Source organism: Phyllobates terribilis, unplaced genomic scaffold (assembly GCF_046119375.1).
Source record: "Phyllobates terribilis strain yellow unplaced genomic scaffold, ASM4611937v1 Scaffold_11__3_contigs__length_659146591, whole genome shotgun sequence".
In the NCBI taxonomy this organism is placed as follows: Eukaryota; Metazoa; Chordata; class Amphibia; order Anura; family Dendrobatidae; genus Phyllobates; species Phyllobates terribilis.
This window is the reverse complement of record NW_027362771.1, coordinates 423,971,749-423,995,811: the sequence shown is the minus strand read 5'-3', so window position 1 is coordinate 423,995,811 and position 24,063 is coordinate 423,971,749. Positions and strand designations below refer to the sequence as shown.

The window sequence follows — 24,063 nt, the reverse complement described above, 5'->3', positions numbered from 1 at the left end:
AATGTTCCTCCTCAGTTCTGCTGTTCTCCTGCTCTGTTAGATCATTTTCTAGGTACCTAAGAATTATGACATACATAATATCATACTGGCATAATATATAATAGGAAATTACTTTCTTAATAGTGTGATGAAACTATATGCAAAGACTGCCAGTCCAACAAGGAAATATGCCAATGGCAGACGATACCCGGCCCGTCCTATTTTTCTTTCCCGTCCATAGTATCCATAAAATAGCACAGAGTATTGGAGATAACCCTAAAAAAATGGGCAAAGGTTAAATTGAGACAAGTATTTACATGTTAACATCAAATGCTTTAAAGAGGTTTCCGACAAATGTAACTTTTAATGCTATAACTGGGTGTATTCATCATCTTCATACACATAAAAGGGAATCCTGTCCGTAAGATAACCTCCCGCCCCCCGCAAACCGCATTTATACACATGCAGGGCTTTGAAACCCAAATCCATTAACACCTTGATATCATCTATCTGTTGCTGCATTCCACAAAAATCTCATATGTGTTATGTTCTGCTACCAGATCTAAGGAAAGAGAGGAGATCTGTCCCTACGATAGAACTCAGCTTAATCCCTACGATGTAACAGGGAACCTGATCCTGCGATCAGACCTGCTAAAGTCCTAAGCTAGTCTGTACGGAGACCTATAGATGTGAGGAAGGAATCCCTACAAGTACTAAGGACTGGGAGGAATATGGGACACCTCCTAACAGAAATAGTAGCAGACAGATGAACAAACAAAATATATAGAACATAGAGGTCAATAGACCAAGCAAACTAACAGAGCAAGACACAGAGCACAGGCTAGCTAGAAAGTAGATATACAATGAAGTCCAGCAAAGCCAGAAGGGCGGAGCAGGATTAAATAGGCCAACAAGGTCATATGACCAGCAAAGGAAAAAAAACTAAGAGCAAGGTTCTAACAGTACCCCCCCTTCTAAGAGGATCCTCCGGATCCCCTAGGACCAGGCTTATCAGGAAATCTCCTGTGAAACGCTCTGATAAGTCTGGACGCGGAAACATCATCCGACCTCACCCAAGAGTTATCCTCGGGACCGAAACCTTTCCAGGCCACAAGATACTGCAAACTACCTCTATACCGTCTAGAGTTAAGGATGCGAGAAATTTCATATTCCCCGTCCTCCACCACCGGAGGAACAGAGGCAGAGGCGTCACAATCCGATACAACAGCTTTTTTCAACAGAGAGACATGAAATACCGGATTAATTCTCCAGGAGGTAGGAACCTCCAACCTAACAGCAGATTGGTTGACAACCTGAAGCACCTTAAAGGGCCCTACAAACTTGGGACCCAATTTCTTTGAAGGAATCCTCAACCGCAGATTCCTAGAGGACAACCAAACCATGTCACCAACAGCGAACAAAACCTCCTGTCGTTTCCTATCAAAGTAGTCTTTAGATTTTCTGTTGGCCTCCTGAAGATTACCACGCACATCCGTCCAAACTCTCTCCAAATCACCGGAAAAATTCTCCTCCTCAGGCACGGCAGATCCCAACTTGGAGAACGACCCAAACGACGGATGTCTCCCAGAACAACAAAAAAAAGGCGAACAACCAGCAGAAGAAGATGTATGATTGTTCAGAGCAAATTCAGCAAGTGGCAGAAACTCAGACCACCCCTCTTGATTGTCTGCCACAAAACAACGCAAGAACTGCTCAACATCCTGGTTTTTCCTTTCTGTCTGGCCATTAGATTCAGGATGATATCCGGACGAGAACGACAAATGAACTCCCAACCTATCACAAAAGGCACGCCAAAAACGAGCCACGAACTGAGGACCCCTATCAGAAACAATGTCAGTAGGAACGCCATGAAGTCTGACAATTTCCTTGACAAAGGCCTTAGCGAGAGTTTTAGCGCAGGGCAGTTTGACGAAAGGAACCAAGTGACACATCTTGCTAAAACGGTCCACGACCACCCAGATGACAGTAAAACCCTCAGAGGGGGGAAGGTCAGTTATAAAGTCCATAGCCAAATGTGTCCAAGGAGCACTGGGAACCTCCAAAGGACAAAGCAACCCCGCAGCAGGAGTATGTGAGGACTTAGATCTAGCACATATAGTACATTGACGCACCCACTTAATGACTTCCTTCTGCCATCCAGGCCACCAAAAACTGCGACCCACCAGTCTCTTGGTCTCAGAGATTCCGGGATGACCTGCCAACCGAGATTCGTGACACTCAACAAACAAATCTCTCCTAAAGGTCCCAGGCACAAACAACCTCCCATGAGGAGTGTTAGAAGGGGCATTCTCCTGTGCTTTAAGAATCTCATTTTCCAAAACGGAGTCCAAAGCAGCTATCACAACACCTTCTTGTAAAATGTTCTCCTCTTTCTCAGCACCGACTATGGGAGAAAAACTGCGAGACAAGGCATCCGCCTTAACATTCTTAGTACCAGGGATGTAAGTAACGGAGAAATTAAACCGCGAGAAAAACAGTGCCCACCTAGCCTGACGGGCATTCAGGCGCTTGGCAGCATCAAGATATATCAGATTTTTATGATCCGTAAGAACCTGAACGGGAAATTCCGCACCTTCCAAGAAGTGGCGCCAGTGTTCAAATGCGAGTTTAATAGCCAATAATTCCCGATTACCAATATCGTAATTCAGTTCAGTCTCCGAAAATTTTTTTGAAAAAAAGGCACAGGGATGTAATCCATCCCCGTTATCCTGAGACAATACTGCGCCAACCCCCACAGAGGAAGCATCAACCTCAACCAAAAACGGCCTAGTAACATCAGGCTGCATAAGGATGGGAGCAGAGGTGAACCTCTCCTTGAGATACACAAAAGCTTCAATGGCCTCAGAAGACCACTGAACCGCATCAGCACCTTTCCTGGTGAGATCAGTCAGAGGTTTGACAATACTAGAAAAATTTTTTATGAATTTTCTATAGTAATTGGCGAAACCCAAAAACCTCTGTATCGATTTCAAACCAATAGGCCTAGGCCATTCCTGCACAGCCTGAACCTTAACCGGATCCATCTCAAAACCTTTGCTGGAGATAATGTAGCCCAAAAAACTAATTCTCTGTACAGCGAACTCACATTTCTCCAGCTTAGCAAAAAGCGAATTGTCCATTAATAACTGTAATACCTCACGCACGCTCCGCCAATGAGACTCCAGATCCGGCGAATAAATCAAAATGTCATCCAAATACACAACCACATTTTTACCGATCAAAGGTCTAAGGATGTCATTAATCAGATTCTGAAAAAATGCAGGAGCATTAGTAAGACCAAAAGGCATAACCAGATTCTCAAAATGACCCACAGGAGTGTTAAAAGCAGTCTTCCATTCGTCACCCTCCTTCATGCGCAACAGATTGTATGCCCCCTTAAGGTCAATTTTAGAGAACCACTTGGCCCCCATTAACTGGTTAAACAGATCAGGAATCAATGGCAGTGGGTAAGGATTGCGTACAGTAATTTTGTTAATCTCACGAAAATCCAGACAAGGACGTAAACCGCCGTCCTTTTTTTTTACAAAAAAAAATCCAACCGCCACAGGAGTCTTAGAGGGCCTAATGTGACCGGCGGCCAAACTTGTCTGTATGTATTCCTCCAAAGCCTTCCTCTCAGGAATAGTAAGGTTAAATAAACGACTTTTAGGAAGAGTCGCTCCAGGGACAAATTCAATAGAACAATCATAGTCTCTATGGGGAGGCAAAACCTGCGATTCCTTCTCAGAAAAAACTCTCCAAAAATCCTGAATAGGAACAGGCAATTCTCCCCTATCCAAAGCTGCAATACGCCCATTACAACACTTGTCATAACATTTATGGCTCCAGGATTTAATTTCACTGGTAGACCAATCCAGTACAGGATTGTGAAATTTTAACCAGGGCAATCCCAATATTACTGGAGAAGGCAAGTTATTCAACACTACCAAATCCAATTTCTCATGGTGAACACCATTAATAGTGAGAGGAAATTCACAGACCTTGAGAGTAATATTCTTCAAAGGGGAACCATCCACAGAAACCACAGCAATGGGGGATGATAAAGGTTCAGGTTTTAAATTGAGTCTTTCCACGAATCCCCCATCAATAACATTCAGAGTAGACCCACAATCGACAAACACCCGAAATTCCATTAATTTTTCCTGAGCAATCGTGGAAGCAGCTAAAAATACACCCTTGGAATTTAAACAGGCAATACGGGCATGACTGACCATTTTTTTTTCTTTCTTCATACGAAGCTCACAGCCTTTAATCAAATGACCAGATTTTCCGCAATAGAAACACAAGCCTTCAAAAAATCGACGGTCTTTTTCTTGAGAGCGAGGTGCCACCGATCCAATCTCCATCGGTTCACCACTGTTAGTACACACATTCTCATGACCAGAAACTGACATAGCAGAGGATTTGCTCTCATTAACCCTTGCACGCAGTCTTCTATCCACCCGTATAGCTAATTGCATAGCCTGTTGCAAATCTTCAGGTGTAGGATAAGCAATTAGCAGGTCTTTAACCCTTTCACTGAGCCCAGCAAGAAATAGACTTTTCAGAGCAGAATCGTTCCACCCTGTTTGAGTAGACCAACGACGGAAATGAGTACAATATTTTTCCACATTACCTGATCCTTGTTTTAAACGTCTCAACTCAGTCTCAGCTGATGCGACACGGTCAGGATCATCATATAATAGTCCCAAAGCAGAAAAAAAAACTATCCACTGATCTGAAGCATGTATCACTAGGTTGCAAAGAAAAGGCCCACTCCTGAGGCTCTTTGCGAAAAAGTGACATTATGAACCCTACGCGCTGGGATTCATCCCCAGAGGACTTAGGTCTCAAACGAAAATACAATAAGCAAGCATTTTTGAATGAAAAAAATTCTCGGTGTTCACCAAAAAATAAATCCGGCAAACATACCTTAGGCTCCAAGAAATGTGCTCCAGGACAGTTACTCACGTGCTGACGGAGCTCGGCCACCTCCAGAGAGAGTCCCTGCAGGCGATGAACCAAATCCTGAACCGACACCATGATGGAACAGAAAAATCTTTCCTTAGAGAATTTGCTGGCTGGACTTACTGTTATGTTCTGCTACCAGAGCTAAGGAAAGAGAGGAGATCTGTCCCTACGATAGAACTCAGCTTAATCCCTACGATGTAACAGGGAACCTGATCCTGCGATCAGACCTGCTAAAGTCCTAAGCTAGTCTGTACGGAGACCTATAGATGTGAGGAAGGAATCCCTACAAGTACTAAGGACTGGGAGGAATATGGGACACCTCCTAACAGAAATAGTAGCAGACAGACGAACAAACAAAATATATAGAACATAGAGGTCAATAGACCAAGCAAACTAACAGAGCAAGACACAGAGCACAGGCTAGCTAGAAAGTAGATATACAATGAAGTCCAGCAAAGCCAGAAGGGCGGAGCAGGATTAAATAGGCCAACAAGGTCATATGACCAGCAAAGGAAAAAAAACTAAGAGCAAGGTTCTAACAATATGCACAATAAGCGTTAAATGCTTTGGGCGGGGTAACAACCTTGGGAGGCAGAGGCTTAGGCTTAGGAAGTGCTCTGTCAGATCTACTGCACTTAACATTTCATTTGCATATGAATTAAAATGCTGATTTCCCTGGAAGCAGTAACAGATTGAAGATATTGAGATGTCCATGGAATTAGCTTTAAAGACCTGCATGTCCATATATGTAGTTTGGAAGGATTAATCTCTTTGACATAGTCCCTTTAAATGTAGCATATATGCTAGCCACTTCATTCTAATTCTTCTATGCTTGTGTGTTGAGGAGGAATGATAGGGTAGATAGTTGACAAACGTCAGCTGTGGGAATCCATAAGTGGCAAGATGTTCTTATATTTACTTCAAGTCAACACAACACTATTCTATAACATGTGACGTATGTTTGCCATGTCAATGTACACTGTGTGGTCCCATAATTAGATCTATCTACTGTGTCTACAGATAAAATAAATTAACATTGCACATTGTTGATACTGGGATACCATGGTCTTTGGAGATGACCTCATACCCTTTGGAAGTCTTATGTTTGCTAATAATAGCAGTTCTTATGTCCTCAAACAGCTACTTTGTGTTCACCATTGTGACAAAGGAACAGGGCCTACCATGTGGCTTTTTAAAACACTGAAGTCATCTTTCATTGGCTAATTCATGTCACATAGGCACCGACAATTAATCACAGGAGAATCTCTTTTGTGATTTACCACAGGTGAGTCAAAATGTGTTTCCATATTAAATTAATGTAAAGGGTGCCAATACCAGTGACACAGCAAGCTTTAGGTTTTTCTATTTTTTCCTTCCATTGTTTTTTATTTTAAATTATTGTTTATGTTTTTCTCTTTTGTATTTAACACAAGTGCTCTATACAAAAAAACAGTTTCACTTGGTTCATTTTTTTCAGGAGATATAATGTACTTAAACTTCATGGGTGCCAATAACGATGAGCAGGACAGTATCTAAGCCAAAAATTAATTTAATAATGTGATATATAGATATTTATTTGTGCATGTACAATTCTTGCTTAGGATCCATTAACTAATGAAGCTCATATACAATGAAAAGGCAATGTTAACTAATGAACTGGCAAAATGTGCTGTATGCAGTATAGCATGTATGTCTTAAGCGGTGATAAATGACTTTTAAACATATAAATTAGAGCCTTGCCCCAAGTGACCAGATGGTGTTCAGGTCCTGTGCAGAGGAAAATTCGTTATCAGGGATTTTCTTGTTGATAGTGCTTCCAAATGGAGCTCCTGCTAAGATCTGTAAATGAGAAAGAAATATGTGAAGAACAATCAGAGTTGGTGGCAGTTGTTAGGCTGCATTCACAAGAATATACCGATCTAGCAAAGGTATCTCAGAATTCACAGTGCTGAAACATCACCGCAAAAAAAGTTTAATTCGACACCTAATTTGATATCGGTTATGACTTGTGTAATGTTAAGTTATCTTAAGGCTAGGGCGAAACATGACCACAATGGCTGCAACAGCAATTGTATAAACTTTGTGTGCTCGGTGCTGCTGCTACATCACAGCAATATGAAATATCCTGGCAGGAAAAATAAAGAGGGGAGAAAAAAAGAAAGAGAGCGCTACCTAAGCACAGTAATTCTGATATGATGTGGTGGAGAGGTAAAGATAATGTGCTCACCTTAGCCGGTTGTGCTATGTAGGCACAACACTGGATGTGATATTCAGAAACCTGGGATCCCTCCTGCGGCATGCAGCTCATCCGATACCATGGTAATGTGCTTTCCTGGCGCAGAAGACGCGTGGATACAAGGAAAGGTAAAGCTCTGATGGCACTTCTGTTTTTGGAAAAGATTCCCTTTTGCTTGTAACTAAGTTTGTTAGTGGATATACGTGGATAGTTAACTTCAATCTGAGTCATTTAAAAAATTATTCCCATACGGTAATCAATAAAACTCACTATAAATATATTAATTGTGATTACAATCAGAGTAGACTGTTGGATTACATTAAAATATAGGAATAAAAGATATAAAAATAAATACAACTCGTTTCAACTCTTATGAGTCTTCTTGAGGTGTATAAAATATATACACGTGACAGCGTGGCAAATCAGGGATGTTCATGGGCAGAGCCGATTTTTTTTGCGCGAACAAGCCGGAAACCCGAACACGAACCCGAATTTGAAATGCCGAACAAATTCGCTCAACACTAGTCTTGAACACTAAAGAGTCTTACTGGATATTCAGGCTGGGTAGCCTGCATCCGGATGGGCTTTGTGAAGTATTAAAATCTATATAAGAAATTTCCTATTAAATTAACAATACCTCGCATACTTTAGTATTGCAGAGCTGTCGGCTGTTCCTGACCTCCAGTCCCAGGGGGTGGTAATTCCCCCTTTCAAAATACATATAGAGGTCCGCAAACATGGGCGGATAGTCATCACCTGTCTTGTATAGTCTATGTGCATCCCTGGACAGCTAGAGATAGAATAAACACAACGTTCGTCGAATGTAGGGAGAGACACATAGAAGGTAATGAACCGAACGCTGATTACAAATGTTTGTCAGCGTTGAGATCGGTAGCAGATGTAAAGTGAAATGTGCCAACATGCTAATTTTTAAAATAAGCCTGAAAAAGATGGGTAATGATAATGAAATGTCTATGACAATTAATTAAGTCTCATTTTGAAATATTTTATGGTAACACGTGTTATGATCTATTAATTTTCACTTACAGTTAGGACCATATATATTTGGACAGAGACAACATTTTTCACATTTTGGTTCTAGACATTACCACAATGAATTTTAAACAAAACAATTCAGATGCAGTTGAAGTTCAGACTTTCAGCTTTCATTTGAGGGTATCCACATTAAAATTGGATGAAGGGTTTAGGAGTTTCAGCTCCTTAACATATGCCACCCTGTTTTTAAAGGGACCAAAAGTAATTGGACAGATTAAATAATTGTAAATAAAATGTTCATTTCTAGTACTTGGTTGAAAACCCTTTGTTGGCAATGACTGCCTGAAGTCTTGAACTCATGGACATCACCAGACACTGTGTTTCCTCCTTTTTGATGCTCTGCCAGGCCTTCACTGTGGTGGTTTTCAGTTGCTGTTTGTTTGTGGGACTTTCTGTCTGAAGTTTAGTCTTTAACAAGTGAAATGCATGCTCAATTGGGTTGAGATCAGGTGACTGACTTGGCCATTCAAGAATATTCCACTTCTTTGCTTTAATAAACTCCTGGGTTGCTTTGGCTTTATGTTTTGGGTCATTGTCCATCTGTAGTATGAAACGACGACCAATCAGTTTGGCTGCATTTGGCTCGATCTGAGCACACAGTATGGCTCTGAATACATCAGAATTCATTTGGCTGCTTCTGTCCTGTGTCACATCATCAATAAACACTGGTAACCCAGTGCCACTGGCAGCCATGCATGGCCAAGCCATCACACTGCCTCCGCCGTGGTGTACACATGATGTGGTCTGCTTTGGATCATGAGCTGTACCACGCATTCGCCATACTTTTCTCTTTCCATCATTCTGGTAGAGGTTGATCTTGGTTTCAACTGTCCAAAGAATGTTCTTCCAGAACTGTGCTGGCTTTTGTAGATGTTTTTTAGCAAAGTCCAGTCTAGCCTTTTTATTCTTGATGCTTATGAGTGGCTTGCACTGTGCAGTGAACCCTCTGTATTTACTTTCATGCAGTCTTTTCTTTATGGTAGATTTGGATATTGATATGCCTACCTCCTGGAGAGTGTTGTTCACTTGGTTGGCTGTTGTGAAGGGGTTTCTCTTCACCATGGAGATTATTCTGCGATCATCCACCACTGTTGTCTTCCGTGGGCGCCCAGGTCTTTTTGCATTGATGAGTTCACCAGTGCTTTCTTTCTTTCTCAGGATGTACCAAACTGTAGATTTTGCCACTCCTAATATTGTAGCAATTTCTCAGATGGGTTTTTTCTGTTTTTGCAGCTTAAGGATGGCTTGTTTCACCTGCATGGAGAGCTCCTTTGACCGCATGCTTACTTCACAGCAAAACCTTCCAAATGCAAGAACCACACCTCAAATCAACTCCAGGCCTTTTATCTGCTTAATTGAGAATGACATAACGAAGGGATTGCCCACACCTGTCCATGAAATAGCCTTGGAGTCAATTGTCCAATTACTTTTGGTCCCTTTAAAAACAGGGTGGCACATGTTAAGGAGCTGAAACTCCTAAATCCTTCACCCAATTTTAATGTGGATACCCTCAAATGAAAGCTGAAAGTCTGAACTTCAACTGCATCTGAATTGTTTTGTTTAAAATTCATTGCGGTAATGTCTAGAACCAAAATTAGAAAAATGTTGTCTCTGTCCAAATATATATGGACCTAACTGTATTTAATCACCTGACCAACCAGAACATTTAGCATTAATCTCTAGTAAGGTACCTTCTCCGCGATTGGTGTTAGTACTGATCATGGTGATTGGGTCCCAAAAGAGAAATAACCACACTTACAAATAAGGAGGACAAGGTATAAAGACCTTTTACATGATAAATATTTTATACACCTGATGAAGACTCATAAGAGTTGAAATGCATTGTGGTACTTTTTATATCTTTTTTTTCTATATTTTAATGTGATCCAACAGTCTACTCTGATTGTAATCACAATTAGTACAAATTATAGTGATTTTTATAGATTTTTATCAATTATCGATACCATGGGAATCATTTTTTAAATGACTAAGATGGAAATTACCTATCCACTTATATCCACTAACAAACTTACAAGCAAAAGACACTGGGAATCCTTTTCAAAAACAGAAACACCATCAGAGCTTTACCTTTGTTTGCTACATCACAGCGTTAGGGAAGTAAATGAGGTCCCATTGCTACACCTATACTACCACAACACGTAAGTTGCAAATAATCCAACCAAGTCTGATTATTTGCGACTTGCTTGTTGAGATCGCAGTAGTGTAGCTTGTGCAATGCGACTCCCATTCACCAGTCACTTTTTTAACGCTGCGATGTAGCAGCTGCACCAAACAAACTTTGGTTGCACAACAGTATCATGGCGAAAATCGCTGTGTAGTCCTATCCTAAGTAAGATAACCTTCTGTAACAAGTCATCAAGTTGGTGCATTGTGAGTCATAGCAACCTTTGCTGCATCTGTAATTTTGGTTAGTGTGTTGTCCGTGTGCCAAATGGGCTGCACAAGGACAGTACACCACTGACTAAGTTTATTGGCAGTTTATGAGTCACTTTTTGTTATGCACATGCCCGGACTGACTGGCGTGTGCGTGTTTAGTGATCCCACTGGACCATGAACCGGAGAGTGCCTGGAGGGGCGTAACTAAGTATCTACCCGATCCGACCAAGGTCGCACAACGGCTAACGACGCCTGTGCAGCAGGGAGGAACCGAGCAGAGGGACCAGGTGCGACTCCAGGTCAGACCCCGGACACGGCTGTTGACCCACACCGGGGAATACAGGAACAGGCAGGTTAGAGCACAGGCTGGGTAGGGTCCAGTACAGACTAGGAGACGGGTTCAGAGCCGCAGATGCGGTAATCAAGCAGAGTAAAGCGAAACCGCAGGTGCGGTGGACAAGGCTGAGCAGAGTGAAACCGCAGATGCGGTGGACAAGGCTGAGCAGAGTGAAACCGCAGATGCGGTGGACAAGGCAGAGCAGAGCGAAACCGCAGATGCGGTGGACAAGGCAGAGCAGAGCGAAACCGCAGATGCGGTGGACAAGGCAGAGCAGAACGAAACCGCAAGTGCGGTGGACAGGGCTGAGCAGAGTGAAACCGCAAGTGCGGAGGACAGGGCTGAGCAGAGCGAAACCGCAAGTGCGGTGGACAGGGCTGAGCAGAGCGAAACCGCAAGTGTGGTGGACAGGGCTGAGCAGAGCGAAACTGCAAGTGCGGTAGACAGGGCTGAGCAGAGTGAAACCACAGATGCGGTGGACAAGGCTGAGCAGAGCGAAACCGCAAGTGCGGTGGACAAGGCTGAGCAGAGCGAAACCGCAAGTGCGGTGGACAAGGCTGAGCAGAGCGGGCAGAAACTGCCAGAGCGGTAAGTAAGGCAGAGCAGAGATAAACCGCCAAAGCGGTGAGCAAAGACAGAGCAGAGGGGACAGGGCTCTGTTCACACGGAACAGACTGGAAGGGAAAGGCAGAACCAGATACACACAAGGTACTTGCAAAGAAGTAGCGAGTGGACTCCAAACTCACAAACAAAAGTACAGCGACAACGAGTAGGAGTTAGGTGCAGGTTCAGACTCTGCAGAAAAAGAGAGGAAACAGACACAGAGACAAAACAGGTAAGAGGCCAGGAGACAGTTCAGACAAGAACTGTACTGCAACGTAATACAGGAATGAGCCTAGGTAAAGCCAAGTGCTGGTTCAGACACTGCAGCAAAAGGGAGGAAACGGACATAGAGACAAAACAAGTAACAGGTTAGGAGACAGTTCAGACAGGAACTGTTACTGCAACGAAATACAGGAACGAGCCTAGGTAAAGCCAAGTGCTGGTTCAGACACTGCAGCAAAAGGGAGGAAACGGACATAGAGACAAAACAAGTAACAGGTTAGGAGACAGTTCAGACAGGAACTGTTACTGCAACAGAATACAGGAATGAGCCTAGGTATAGCCAAGCGCTGGTTCAGACAATGCAGAAAAAGGGAGGAAACGGACATAGAGACAAAACAAGTAACAGGTTAGGAGACAGTTCAGACAGGAACTGTTACTGCAGCGAAATACAGGAACGAGCCTGGGTATACGGCCCCCAGAGGTAGAAACGAACAGGCAAGGAGCGTGTTCAGACTGGCCTGGAAATACAGCCTCCAGGAAGGCAGACAGACAGGCAAGAAAACACAGATAACAGATCTAGGTATGCGGCCCCTAGAAGGCGGGACGAACAGGCTAGGAGCGTGTTCAGACAGGCCTGGAAATACAGCCTCCAGGAAGGCGGACAGGCAGGGAAAAACAGAACAGGACCTGGCACATTCAGAGTCAAGGAGCACACTGAATGTTAAAGTTGCTCAGGCCTCAGCTTCCAGGTGAAGCTGGTTTAAATATCCAGTGACAGACAGTAATAGGCTGAGGACGCATTAGGGGTGTGCCCACAGCAGCTTCAAGAATCAGGAAGTAACCGGGCCGCCGCCCTAAGCAGTAAGAACAGAGACAAACAGACAGCATGAATAGAAGCCAGGCTAGCAGACTGGACTGAAGATCAAGTTTGCGATCTTGCATAGTGAGAGATGGTGCACTATGCAAGCCCGCCACCAGGTATGTCACACTTTTCACATGCACCGTTGGTCATTGTGGATAAAATCACAGCATGCACAAGTTACGTCCATTTTTCAGATGAGATGCCAGTTTTAACCATGCTGAATGGCACAAAGCTTGTATGACTGTCATCGATGCAGATGACAGCACAGAGCTGTACACAATGACATCCATGTCTGCAATTCATAGTGTCAAACTAGAGTAGAAAGTCAGAAAATTCACCAAATTTATCTCATTGGCTCATGCTTGATGGTAACATTTGGTAAATTTTTAGACAATTTTGTCTAAGTTTACATCACTTCCTGTTTGGCTTATTTTTAGACTAAACCTAGCCCTTTATGACAAAAAAAATATATATACAAAATTCAAGAATTGAAATTCACGTTTATTTATTATTTGGCAGAAAGCATTATATAGTGTTGTAGTGTTGTTATATTATAATTTGATGCAAAATGCTGGATTCTATGCACTTGATGTACTTGTAATGCAAAATTCTTTCTATAGCAACATTTTAATGTTTAGTTGTTCTAATCCTTTTCAATCCTCCAGTACCTTCTACTCCACTATAATACAGACACACTTAACCTTCTTATCTAACTCAAAGTAAAACATTTATATCCACAGTGACAAACTGCACAATCACAAGGACACAATTCAGCCAAAATGGGAGAAGGACTAAATAGAAGGAGCATCATGCCTGTCTTAGTGTAAGGCGATTTGCCTTGTTCTGATGATAAATATCCCTTGTCTTTTATAGAGGTTACAAATAGTGGTCAAGTTAAGCTGTCATAAATCTGCTAGAGGTTTGTATCAGGAACATGGCTGTATATCATCAGTTAACTGATATGTCTAACCAGCAGTAAGCCAGTGTTGACATTGAGGCATAAAGTAATTCTTTTTTTTTCCAATATCTATAAAAAGACATATAACACAACAATCCAATGGCCACATGCCACACAACCGTGTTACTGCTCCTTACAACCTCTGGTTGTACAGACCTATAACACAACCTTTATACCAATAAGGAGGTACATAGAGGTTTTGGCCCCTATTCACCACTGCCTTTGCTCCTGTTTTTTTGGATAGTATTGTGCCTTTTTTTTTTGCACCCAATTCATTATTACATCTGTACCTTTTTTAAGTGTATTTCATATGTGTGCGCCAGGTAGTAAATTTTTTCCGCTTTGTGGACGGAGTTTACCGATTCCAATAATTTCGTTTGATTTGTCAACTGAGACTTTTTGAAGAATCACAAAGTTTGACCCAACTCTACTTTAGTCTACCTCTAGAGTGATCTTCAGCACTTTTTTGCAAAATTTTGGAAAAGTTACGACTTTTTGCTTAAAAAGTCACAAAAATCAGCAAATACAAAAAAAATTACATAGAAAACCCCCACAAATTATGAATCAGAGCCTTTGTGTCTGTTTTGTGTCACATTATAGAGATATAGTATTCCCTCTAGAAGCAAGTTATTATCTCCATACAGTGACATGAGACAGGTCTGTAGTGTGAAGCTATAGGTACACCTGGTACTATGCTTCTTGTCGATGGATCTGTTCTGTTCATGATGACACTGATGAAAATAAAAGTTCAAAAATTAGCCAGTGTTCAAGAGTTTTTCATTCGAAACGCGTATGGCATTTTTTATACACACCACCCCATAATATATGCTTTGTCGTCTGAGATATCCATTTTTTGTCTTTTCTACAAGTTTTTAAAAGGATTTGCCAATAAAGATTGCTGAATTTTAATTAATTGCCCGGTGTGTTGAGCTGGATCCATCTTCACTTCCTCATTGACCCAGGCGCTGTGCAGCAGCGAGGACGCCGTGCTCCATGCCGGACTGGGATTACATCTCAGGGGAGAGCTGAAATTTTCTCTTTATTCATATTAAAAAATTAGCGCAAATTTACTTCAGTCCTCTGATGGAGTGTTTTTTCTGAACACCAGGTAACTTTTGAACATTTTTTTATTCCTCTTTTCGAAACGAGCGACTTTTGCACTACAAAGTCACATGAAAGGTTAAAGACAAAAATAAAGATGATTTTTGACTTTACACAAAATTTATGAACCGTGTACGCTATTTTGAATAATGTGGCAAAAAACCCAGCAAAGAATACCACAAGACAAAAAAGAAAAGTGACTTAAAAAAGTATACGCCCATATGGTACCAGATACAAAAGTCTAATGTGTGCCCTATACTATTTTTCTGTTTGCTACAGTACTTCTTAACCATTTATTATACTTTATTTTTAAAGCTAGCAAAGTTCCAGTATTTTCCATATGTACCAGTGCTAACAGATGGAAGTTTCATAGTTTCATATTAAAACTGTATCACAATTTCTGTATTTCATCACATGTCCATGTTTCTGGTGCGTGTGGCATCTATTTTTTTCACTGATGCCACACATACCCATTATAACCTATGGTGCTGTGCACATGTCTGTGTTTTTACCGGCAGCATGGATGGCAAGGGCCAATGTAAGTCTATGGGTCTGTGTAAAACACATACAGCACATGGATGGTTTAACATTGCAAAGCATAGGAGAAGCTTTGTAATTTTTTTTTTTGCCATACTGGAAAAACACTGATGGTACCCTGATGGCTCACTGATGGCACACTGATGGCCCACTGATGGCACACTGATGGCCCACTGATGGCACACTGATGGCACACTGATGGCACACTGATCCAAAACACTGAAGACACCGGTACTGTTTTCTCCAATCCCAGTTTTATACGGACTTGTGAAGAGGGCCTAAGGGAGGAATGAGCTAATTTTTCTATTATTATTATTATTTATTATTATTATAGCGCCATTTATTCCATTGCGCTTTACATGCGAAAAAGGGGTATACATAACAAGAAACAAGTACAATAATCTTGAACAAAACGTGACAGCGACTGGTTCAGGAGGAGAGAGGACCCTGCCCGTGAGGGCTCATAGTCTACAATCTACTATTAAACAACATTACTGACTTTTATGATGTTCTTTTTTTTGTTTCCATACTAGTAAAACATGAAGCAATTATTATCTGTCAACACAAGCTTTTATCCATGTAGCCGTACCTCTGGTAACACTACAAAGGCTCCAGTCATAATTGTAAGGACAATGTTAATGCCAAATAACCATCGTAAAAAGATAAAATAGGAGGCAACACCTGATCCAAAGTGACCTGAAACATTAAAATAAAGTGTTATATATCTACTGGATTATATTTTCACCTAGATACAATTTTGATCACATATACAGGACCCTGCAGGTAGTATCATAAGGCTTAGTATACTTATATGCCCTAGTGGCTATGTTGTAGAAACTCATCTATTGCAAGCAATTCTAGTGGCTGTGAACAGTCCTTATTGCTAATTTTTATTAATCCTAATGAGAAAAAAGAAAAGTAATTGTTCAACATACTTACTCTCAATCTTCTTTATTCTCATTTCCCAGGGAATAAAGAGGACTACAAAGTTATAAGAGAGACGACTAAATTTTTTCCAAAGCTGCAGTAAAAAATAATGAATATTGAATTACTTGAATCACGGTTATTACATTGTATGAAAGCATTCTGTGTTAGCAATTTCATTTCTACAGATTAAATTAATAGGTATAATTTATAGACATTTTAGTTTTGGTGGTAAAGAAGCAGGGACAATTAATAGTTAAGATCTTTATGCAGTCAGGTTAATTCTCGAGTCTTGTTAACTATCCAATTGAAGCTACAGATGACCAACTATAAGGGTAGGGTACCATGGTATATCTGCCATACGCATCCGAAGACCATCCATTCAACTAGTTCTTCTCTCTCCAAGTGGTCATGGCTTTAAACTGCACAGGGCAACCGCATTATGAGATGGATAACCATAAGTCTCAAGAGCATTTATATGAATATCACATGGATCTTGAAATGTAGACATTTTGGCTTCATTGGATCTATTTTTTTATTGTCAGTTAGGTCTTGTTATCTCATTTTAGCTCCCTGGGGCTTATACACCTCTATTTTCTCTGAAGGAGGTCACCATCTCACTCTTTAAAAGTTCTTGAGTGATGAAATTGCTTGGATTGAAATTCTAAAACTGAAATTCTCAACAAATGCAGGAGAGAAGCTTCTATCACAGAAAATAATGATGACTGCACAGATACTGTCATTCAATTGGAACATAGGAGATCATTGATGCGCCTGACTGTACAGTACATTTGCTTATTAAGGAGAATATAAAAAGAAAAATAATCACAGTGTTAACAAAGATAGGACTGTCAGTAGCTGGTCATGTGATGTTTCATTGATGTATCGTGACATTTATAGCAGAGCTTAGTAGAGAGGGATAAAATGCAGGATGAGAGGAATCAAAATAGAGACTAAATAGAATAAAGAGGAGGTTGAACTACATAGAAGTAAGAACCCCCATACACATTAGGCAAATGTTGGCAGAATCCACCAATATCTATGGGTTGAGCTGACAGTTCAATGTATATGGGGCCCACCCGACAGATAATTGTCAGCGGAGATAAGGAACCATTATGTCCAATTTTGGCCTGCTGTTCCTATTGTTCTCTAGAAATAAGCTGCTGAAAGATTTGTAGCATTTGCTCTCTCATAGAAAACACAGGAGTGCTCAGCAGAACGGGTGCTCTTATGTAAGAGAGAGTCGGCCGAGATAGCTGCTGGTAGAACAATCTACAATAGCAATCTAATTTGTATGGGGGACTTAAAGGGGTTTTCCCACAAGCAAAGTTCATTTTAATCAATAGATCTTAGAATAATAATAATTTCCACAATTGGATGTGTTTAAAAAAAAAAGTTCCTGTGCTGAGATAATCTTATAAATGTGCCTCTGCTGTGTACTGTGTAATGGCTGTGTCTGACTGTGCAGGAACATGGTCTGATCATACCACAGCTCCTGGGCAGGGGAGGAAGTAAAAAACTATAGAGACATGATAGCACGGGATTACAAATACTTCATTTTTTAAAAACAGGCAGGGAAATGATTTACCTCACAAAAAGAATCAGCTGTGACCCCATGCTGTAATGTCTGTATACTCTTTTGTGTCTCCCCTGCCCAGGAGCTGTGATATGATCAGACCATGTCCTGGTACGATCAGACACAGTCATTACACAGTACACAGCAGGGGCACATATATAAGATTATCTCAACACAGGAACATTTTTTTTAAAGACATCCAATTGTGCTTCTTATTATTATTCCAAGACGTATTGATTAAAATCAACTTTAAAATGAACTTTGTTCGGGGTAAAACCCTTCTAAGTATTCTATATATAAAAAAGTACAAGAGTTTGATTGTTAATCAGGTGGGGGTCCAGTTAAAGGAAAAAAACTGGGAGTGCTGTTTTAAGAAGAGAAAAAAAAGAAATCCAGGAAACCGAATAATTAATGTAAAAATTACAGCAGATATTCAACCGGGTAACATAAAAGGGTCTAGAAATTGTATTTTTATAGAATGACTAATACATAATTTTACAAAATTATGTGTGTTTTTGTATCAGTTGTCTTATCTAATTGATCTTTTTAAACCACAAAGAAATCTCGAGTAACTTGATAAATTATTTTATATCATTTTCATCATACTGGACTATTACCTGTTCATTAATACATCACAGCTGTAAGGAACACTCATTTCAATTACAGAGTATAGACCTTGGGCTTTTTAACAAATTAACCTCTGTGCCTACAGCCAATTGTATACATGACTTTTTAATACAAGTACACGATAAGAAAAATGGTCTACTTGTTCTTTCAAGAAGCTTGATGAATTGTCTGCATTATGGCCAAAAGGCCTAACTTCAGCTGATCAATACTTCATTAGCCATAATTGCATAATTGTTGTAATTAACCTCTTATTGTAATAACAAAGCCTTTCTAATATAGGCGTGCAAGAATAGCATTTAATAGTATTCTTAGTATTGATATGTATTGAGATATTTCACATGAATATGTCACCCATCATTAGGGAATACTATTATATGCTATATTTCATGTATTCTGAGAACTGCAGCTGTATCTTTAAAAATAGGTTAATATGAATGCTCAATAAAGGATCCATTCTTAGAATATAGGATTTTACATCCACAGTAATTGACCAGTCATATGATAGCACATATTGTGGGTATATAAGTTGTGCACTGATTGTCAGATAAGGTTCAAAATAAGTGTAGTGGCACAGCAGTATACAGCAAATCTGAGCTTTTGGAATCTGGCTTGTGAGTAAGCAAGTAATACCTTTCACTGCTCCAAACTTAATATAATTATTACCTGTTTGTAGGGAAACTTGCTGAGGACTATATGTAAGACTGCCAGATGGGGAAGGTGACTGACTTTATTTCGAGCTTTCAGAGGAGGAACAGATTGATTGAAAACTTACTGAAGGCGATAATTACAGCTGAAGGAGGATGAAAGAAACAAATGATGGTGAAGTGGAGTATGGTGCTACGGCATTTAGAGCCCAGGCAAAGGTTTTTGGGAGTGGCAGGAAGAAACAGAGTAGTGCGTCATGGGACATTTTGCAGCTACCTGCCCATAAAAGCACAAATTAAGGCACATGAGCGTGGATTTTCTCATGCAAGAGAATCAGATTGATTATGTAAATGACACTCGGATCAAAGTCTGACCAGTCAGAGTTTGATCCGAGCATCAGCATAGAGTGATCCGATGACTGTACAGGTGAGAAGATGGAGAACAAAATTTCTTTATCTCCTCCATTTTGTGAGCGCGCGGAAATCAAACTCCACTCAGATGACATCCGAGTGCAGTCGGATATGTTTCCGACACACCCATAGACTTGAGTGGGTGAGTGCGATCCAATGGATGGGTGAGTGCGATCCAATTTGAGGAGCCACTCGCAGCATGTTGAATTGGCATGAGAAAAAAAAACGGTGATCGGCACTGCCCCACAGAACAATATTGGTCCAAGTGCTATCTGATAAAACATCGGCTAGCACTCTTCCGATAAATACGCTCATGCGGGCGAGCCCTAAAAGTTCTGCGAGCAGGTTTATCTGCAAATGGTATATAGAAATAGAAATGATATTACAGTAGAATTCCGTCTGTCCAGCGTTTACAAGGTATTTAAACTGGTTATTCATCTGTATGTCATTAGGCCTTTGCTCATATGCATATTAACTGCACAAAATGCATTTTCCAGAAGCATTTAGCAAACACACAAATTACAGCATTCTCTCCTCACAAAGCAGACTTGGGAATTTCAAAGAATAACTGCTCCATAAATCAATATGGGAAAGTTAATTAATTTTTACAGAGATATTTCACATTTTATTGCGTGACTGAAGTATTTTAATTAAACAAAGAATTAACGGAGGCCACTAACGGGTTTAGAGTCTGCAGGACCGGCTTCTTTAATTTGAGCGCCGTCGTTTATTTGTACTAAGGAGCAGTCAGTTGGGTAAATTGATGAGATATAAATTACACATTGATGTCAGTGTAAAGTGCCTGGACCAGCACTGATAAAGCTGGGCTAACTATATATTCTGCTATCACTGATAATGGAAAAGCCATGGTGTGGACAGAGGTTAGAATCTGTATAATGTAAGGGGCATGCTTCATAATGTCAAGTGTTAGGCATCCTACATGATCTTCATGTAAAAGATGACTATTATTACACTGTAAATACTGAGACCTATGCTGCACAGAGATAATGAAATCACTGCAGTAAACCCATTGATGAGAGGCACAGAATTAATATTTACATTCTCTCACCAGGAGTCGATCATTATTTATGTTTTTATTACATTTACAAGGCAATGCCATTTGTCGCATGTTGACCTAGAAGGATTCTTCATAGCTTTGTTCACATTATAACAAACATACCTATATATGTGACACATCAGCTATATTGTTAAAAAATAACATTTATTGAAGAAATATAATAAAATACATACCAAGATAAAATAAGGGAAAGGGTAACACAGGAAGGGGGTTACTGGGTAGGACAATACTTGATATATAAGAAATACATTGTGTGTTCAGTTTCTATACATCAGATGAGGCAGTGTGTAAACGATCAATGTATTAGACAAGGTCCACAATAAAGTGCATTGTGCTATAGGTGGACCAAAATAGTAGAAAGGTGCTACATTATAAAAGAATCATCAATAAGGAGTATAGAAATAGAGACAAAAAGTGCATAGGTAATGAAGCATGTACTAACCCAGATAATCAGATCCGACGCGCGTTTTGCCAAGGGGGGGCTTTGACGAGGACATCCTCGTCAAAGCCCCCCCTTGGCGAAACGCGCGTCGGATCTGATTATCTGGGTTAGTACATGCTTCATTACCTATGCACTTTTTGTCTCTATTTCTATACTCCTTATTGATGATTCTTTTATAATGTAGCACCTTTCTACTATTTTGGTCCACCTATAGCACAATGCACTTTATTGTGGACCTTGTCTAATACATTGATCGTTTACACACTGCCTCATCTGATGTATAGAAACTGAACACACAATGTATTTCTTATATATCAAGTATTGTCCTACCCAGTAACCCCCTTCCTGTGTTACCCTTTCCCTTATTTTATCTTGGTATGTATTTTATTATATTTCTTCAATAAATGTTATTTTTTAACAATATAGCTGATGTGTCACATATATAGGTATGTTTTAATATAGACACATTTGCGCTTCAATATATATGCATTTAGTCCTTACACATTATAACAAAGCCATACTTGCTGTGATCCTTACGGACACCATTAACTTGAACCGGGCCCATTATGTTTTGGTATCATTGCTTTCAAAAATGCCAAAATGCGCCCGCCCTGAGGTCCCCGCTGCCGGGAGGAAATGAACATTATTCCTTGTGGAAGGGTTCTGCGTTCAGTCATAGGGGTGGTGCTGGTGCTGCTTCAGTCACCCCTCAGTATATACGGAGCGGCGGCTGTAACCCCTGGCACTAACTGACAGCCGGCTCATCATTAGGGCAGGCTGTCAGTCTCTCTATACACTGAGCAGCTCTCTATACACTGAGTGGTGACTAAACCCGCACCGGGACCACCCCTATGACTGAACGCCGAACGCTGCCAGGAGGAATAAAGTTAGTTTGATGGAACTCATAAAATACATTATAGAAAATTATCTAATTATCCATTTTTAAGGGCATTGGGATATTCTATAGCCCAGTACAAAAAAGGCACTTAGATTAGCTTTTAAATATAAGGCTTTGTGAGGCTCAAAATGTAATTTACTGTATTTTTCAAACAATAAGACACATTTTTTTCTTCCAAAATTTTGGAGGAAAGTGGGGGGTGCGTGTTATAGTCTGAACATATGTTCTGTGGCTGTGGGTGGTGGGGGCTGGAGGGGAGCGGTAGCGGAGGAGCGGGGCACAGGAGGCAGCAGCCGCCTGCTGCAGCCTACGCTGTGCCCGCTGCTAAAGAAAATTAATATTCCCTTTTTCTTAATAGTGCGCATACTGTAGCCGCAGTACGGCTCCTGCAGCGGCCGGCGGTCAGTGTGCCAGCTATTAAAGCTCATGAATATTCGTTACAACCCATTCCCATGGGTTGTAGTGAATAGTCATGGTCTTTAATAGCAGGCACACTGACCTCTGAGCACAGCAGGAGCCGCGCTGCGGCTACAGTGTGTGCGCTATTGAAGAGAGTGAATGGTCACTGCTCCCCATGCACAGAGTCCCGGCGTGGGGAGCAGTGACTATTCCAGCACAGTACTTCACTGTTTGAGGGCGCATGTCAGGGATGCCATGCCGCGCCCTGCCATGCGCGGCTCACACATTGAGAGTGCTGGCAGCAGAGCGGGATGCGGGAGGAGAGAGAAGGTGAGTATGATTTTTTTTTTTTTTTATGGGCAGCGTGATGGGGATCAGGGGGTGTCAAGCATACCAGGATTGAGGGGTGCCATACATACCAGGATCAAGGAGTGCCATACATACCAGGAAGAGGGGTGCCATGCATACCAGGATCAAAGGGTGCCATGCATACCAGGATGGGGGAATCAAGGGGTGCCATGCATACGAGGATGGGGGAATCAAGGGATGCCATGCATACCAGGATGGGGGAATCAAGGGGTGCCATACATACCAGGATTGTGGATCAAGGGGTGCCATGCATACCAGGATGGGGAATCAAGGGGTTCCATGCATAACAGGATGGGGGATCAAGGTGTGACATGCCTACCAGTATCAAAGGGTGCCAAGCATAACAAGATCAAGGGGTGCCAAGCATAACAGGATCAAGGGGTGCCAAGCATACTAGGATCAAGGGATGCCATGCATACCAGGATCAAGGGGTGTCATGCATGCCAGGATCAAGGGGTGCCATAGATACCAGGATGGGGGATCAAGGGGTGCTATGTGTGAAGCCCAGCTGTGCTTGGTATCACAGATCCTAGAAGGGTGTATTGAAGGATTCCTCCACAAGAGGCCCCCATAACCATTCACACATCTCCACCTTCCACCTCAGACCATCAGAGGGAGCCCGTTAGGGAGATATAAAAGGGAAGGTGGAGCCAGGCAGCAGTTAGTCAGTTGGAGTTAGTTGGAGTCAGAGTCTAAGTGAGAGTCTGGTTTAACAGTGAGTCCAGTCCAGCCTGAGAAGAGCTACCTCAGCGGACAAAAGTCTGTTCCAGCTCCTGCAATTGCTATCCTGCAGTGGAGCTTCCAGATCAAGACTCCATGTAGCTCAGAGAGGTGAGCTTTAGGTGTGCCGGCGCCATAAGATCGGTGAAGAGCGGCACGCTGCCGTTAGTGTGAGTGGCCTAATGAGGGTCCGAGTTGGCCGAAGGCGAAAGAGTAGAGAGAGTTAGTTCATAGGGGGCAGAGGAGCTTAACTAGCTCACCCCGAAGAAGCAGTTACCGGACACCGGGTCCGAAGCTTGCCGGGATCTCCACGACCCAGTAAGATAAACCGGAATCCCTGGAGAACTACAAGTCCCAGGATCACTAAAGTGCTGATACGTACCAGAGCCAGGAGACACATAGGCCCCGTAGGTCGGGAGCATGCACTCCAAGAGAAGGCCCTACCACAAGGTCAGCCAGCGCAGGACAGAGACAAAGTTAGGCCTAGCTCCAGGCAGGCCAGAAACTTATTACGCAGCAGCAAGAACCAGGAGGCCCAAAACCTGCTCATTGGGGAGGATCCGGACATACACCCTTCACCCTACAGTGCTCCGGGGAGTGCCTGAATTTCCATCAGTAAAAGGTACTGAAGTGACTTTTGTGTCCGTCCCTGTTCTTGCTCCGACTCGGCTGAGTCTCCCTGTCCTGCATCCCCGTTCTTATACTGCCCTGAGGCC

The 24,063-nt window shown here is 41.7% G+C and overlaps 1 protein-coding gene across 1 annotated transcript in view; it reads right to left on the bottom strand.

Moving 5' to 3' along the window:
- The window catches only part of TMC3 (transmembrane channel like 3), a 95,736-nt gene that overhangs the window by 59,017 nt on the left and 12,656 nt on the right, over window positions 1–24,063 (bottom strand). The window contains exons 4-7 of the mRNA XM_073650842.1: window positions 16,199–16,280; window positions 15,849–15,955; window positions 6,691–6,789; window positions 113–255 (exon numbers count right to left, since the gene is read on the bottom strand). Of these exons, the coding sequence (XP_073506943.1) occupies window positions 113–255; window positions 6,691–6,789; window positions 15,849–15,955; window positions 16,199–16,280 (431 nt within the window). The remainder of the gene's footprint in view (window positions 1–112; window positions 256–6,690; window positions 6,790–15,848; window positions 15,956–16,198; window positions 16,281–24,063) is intronic.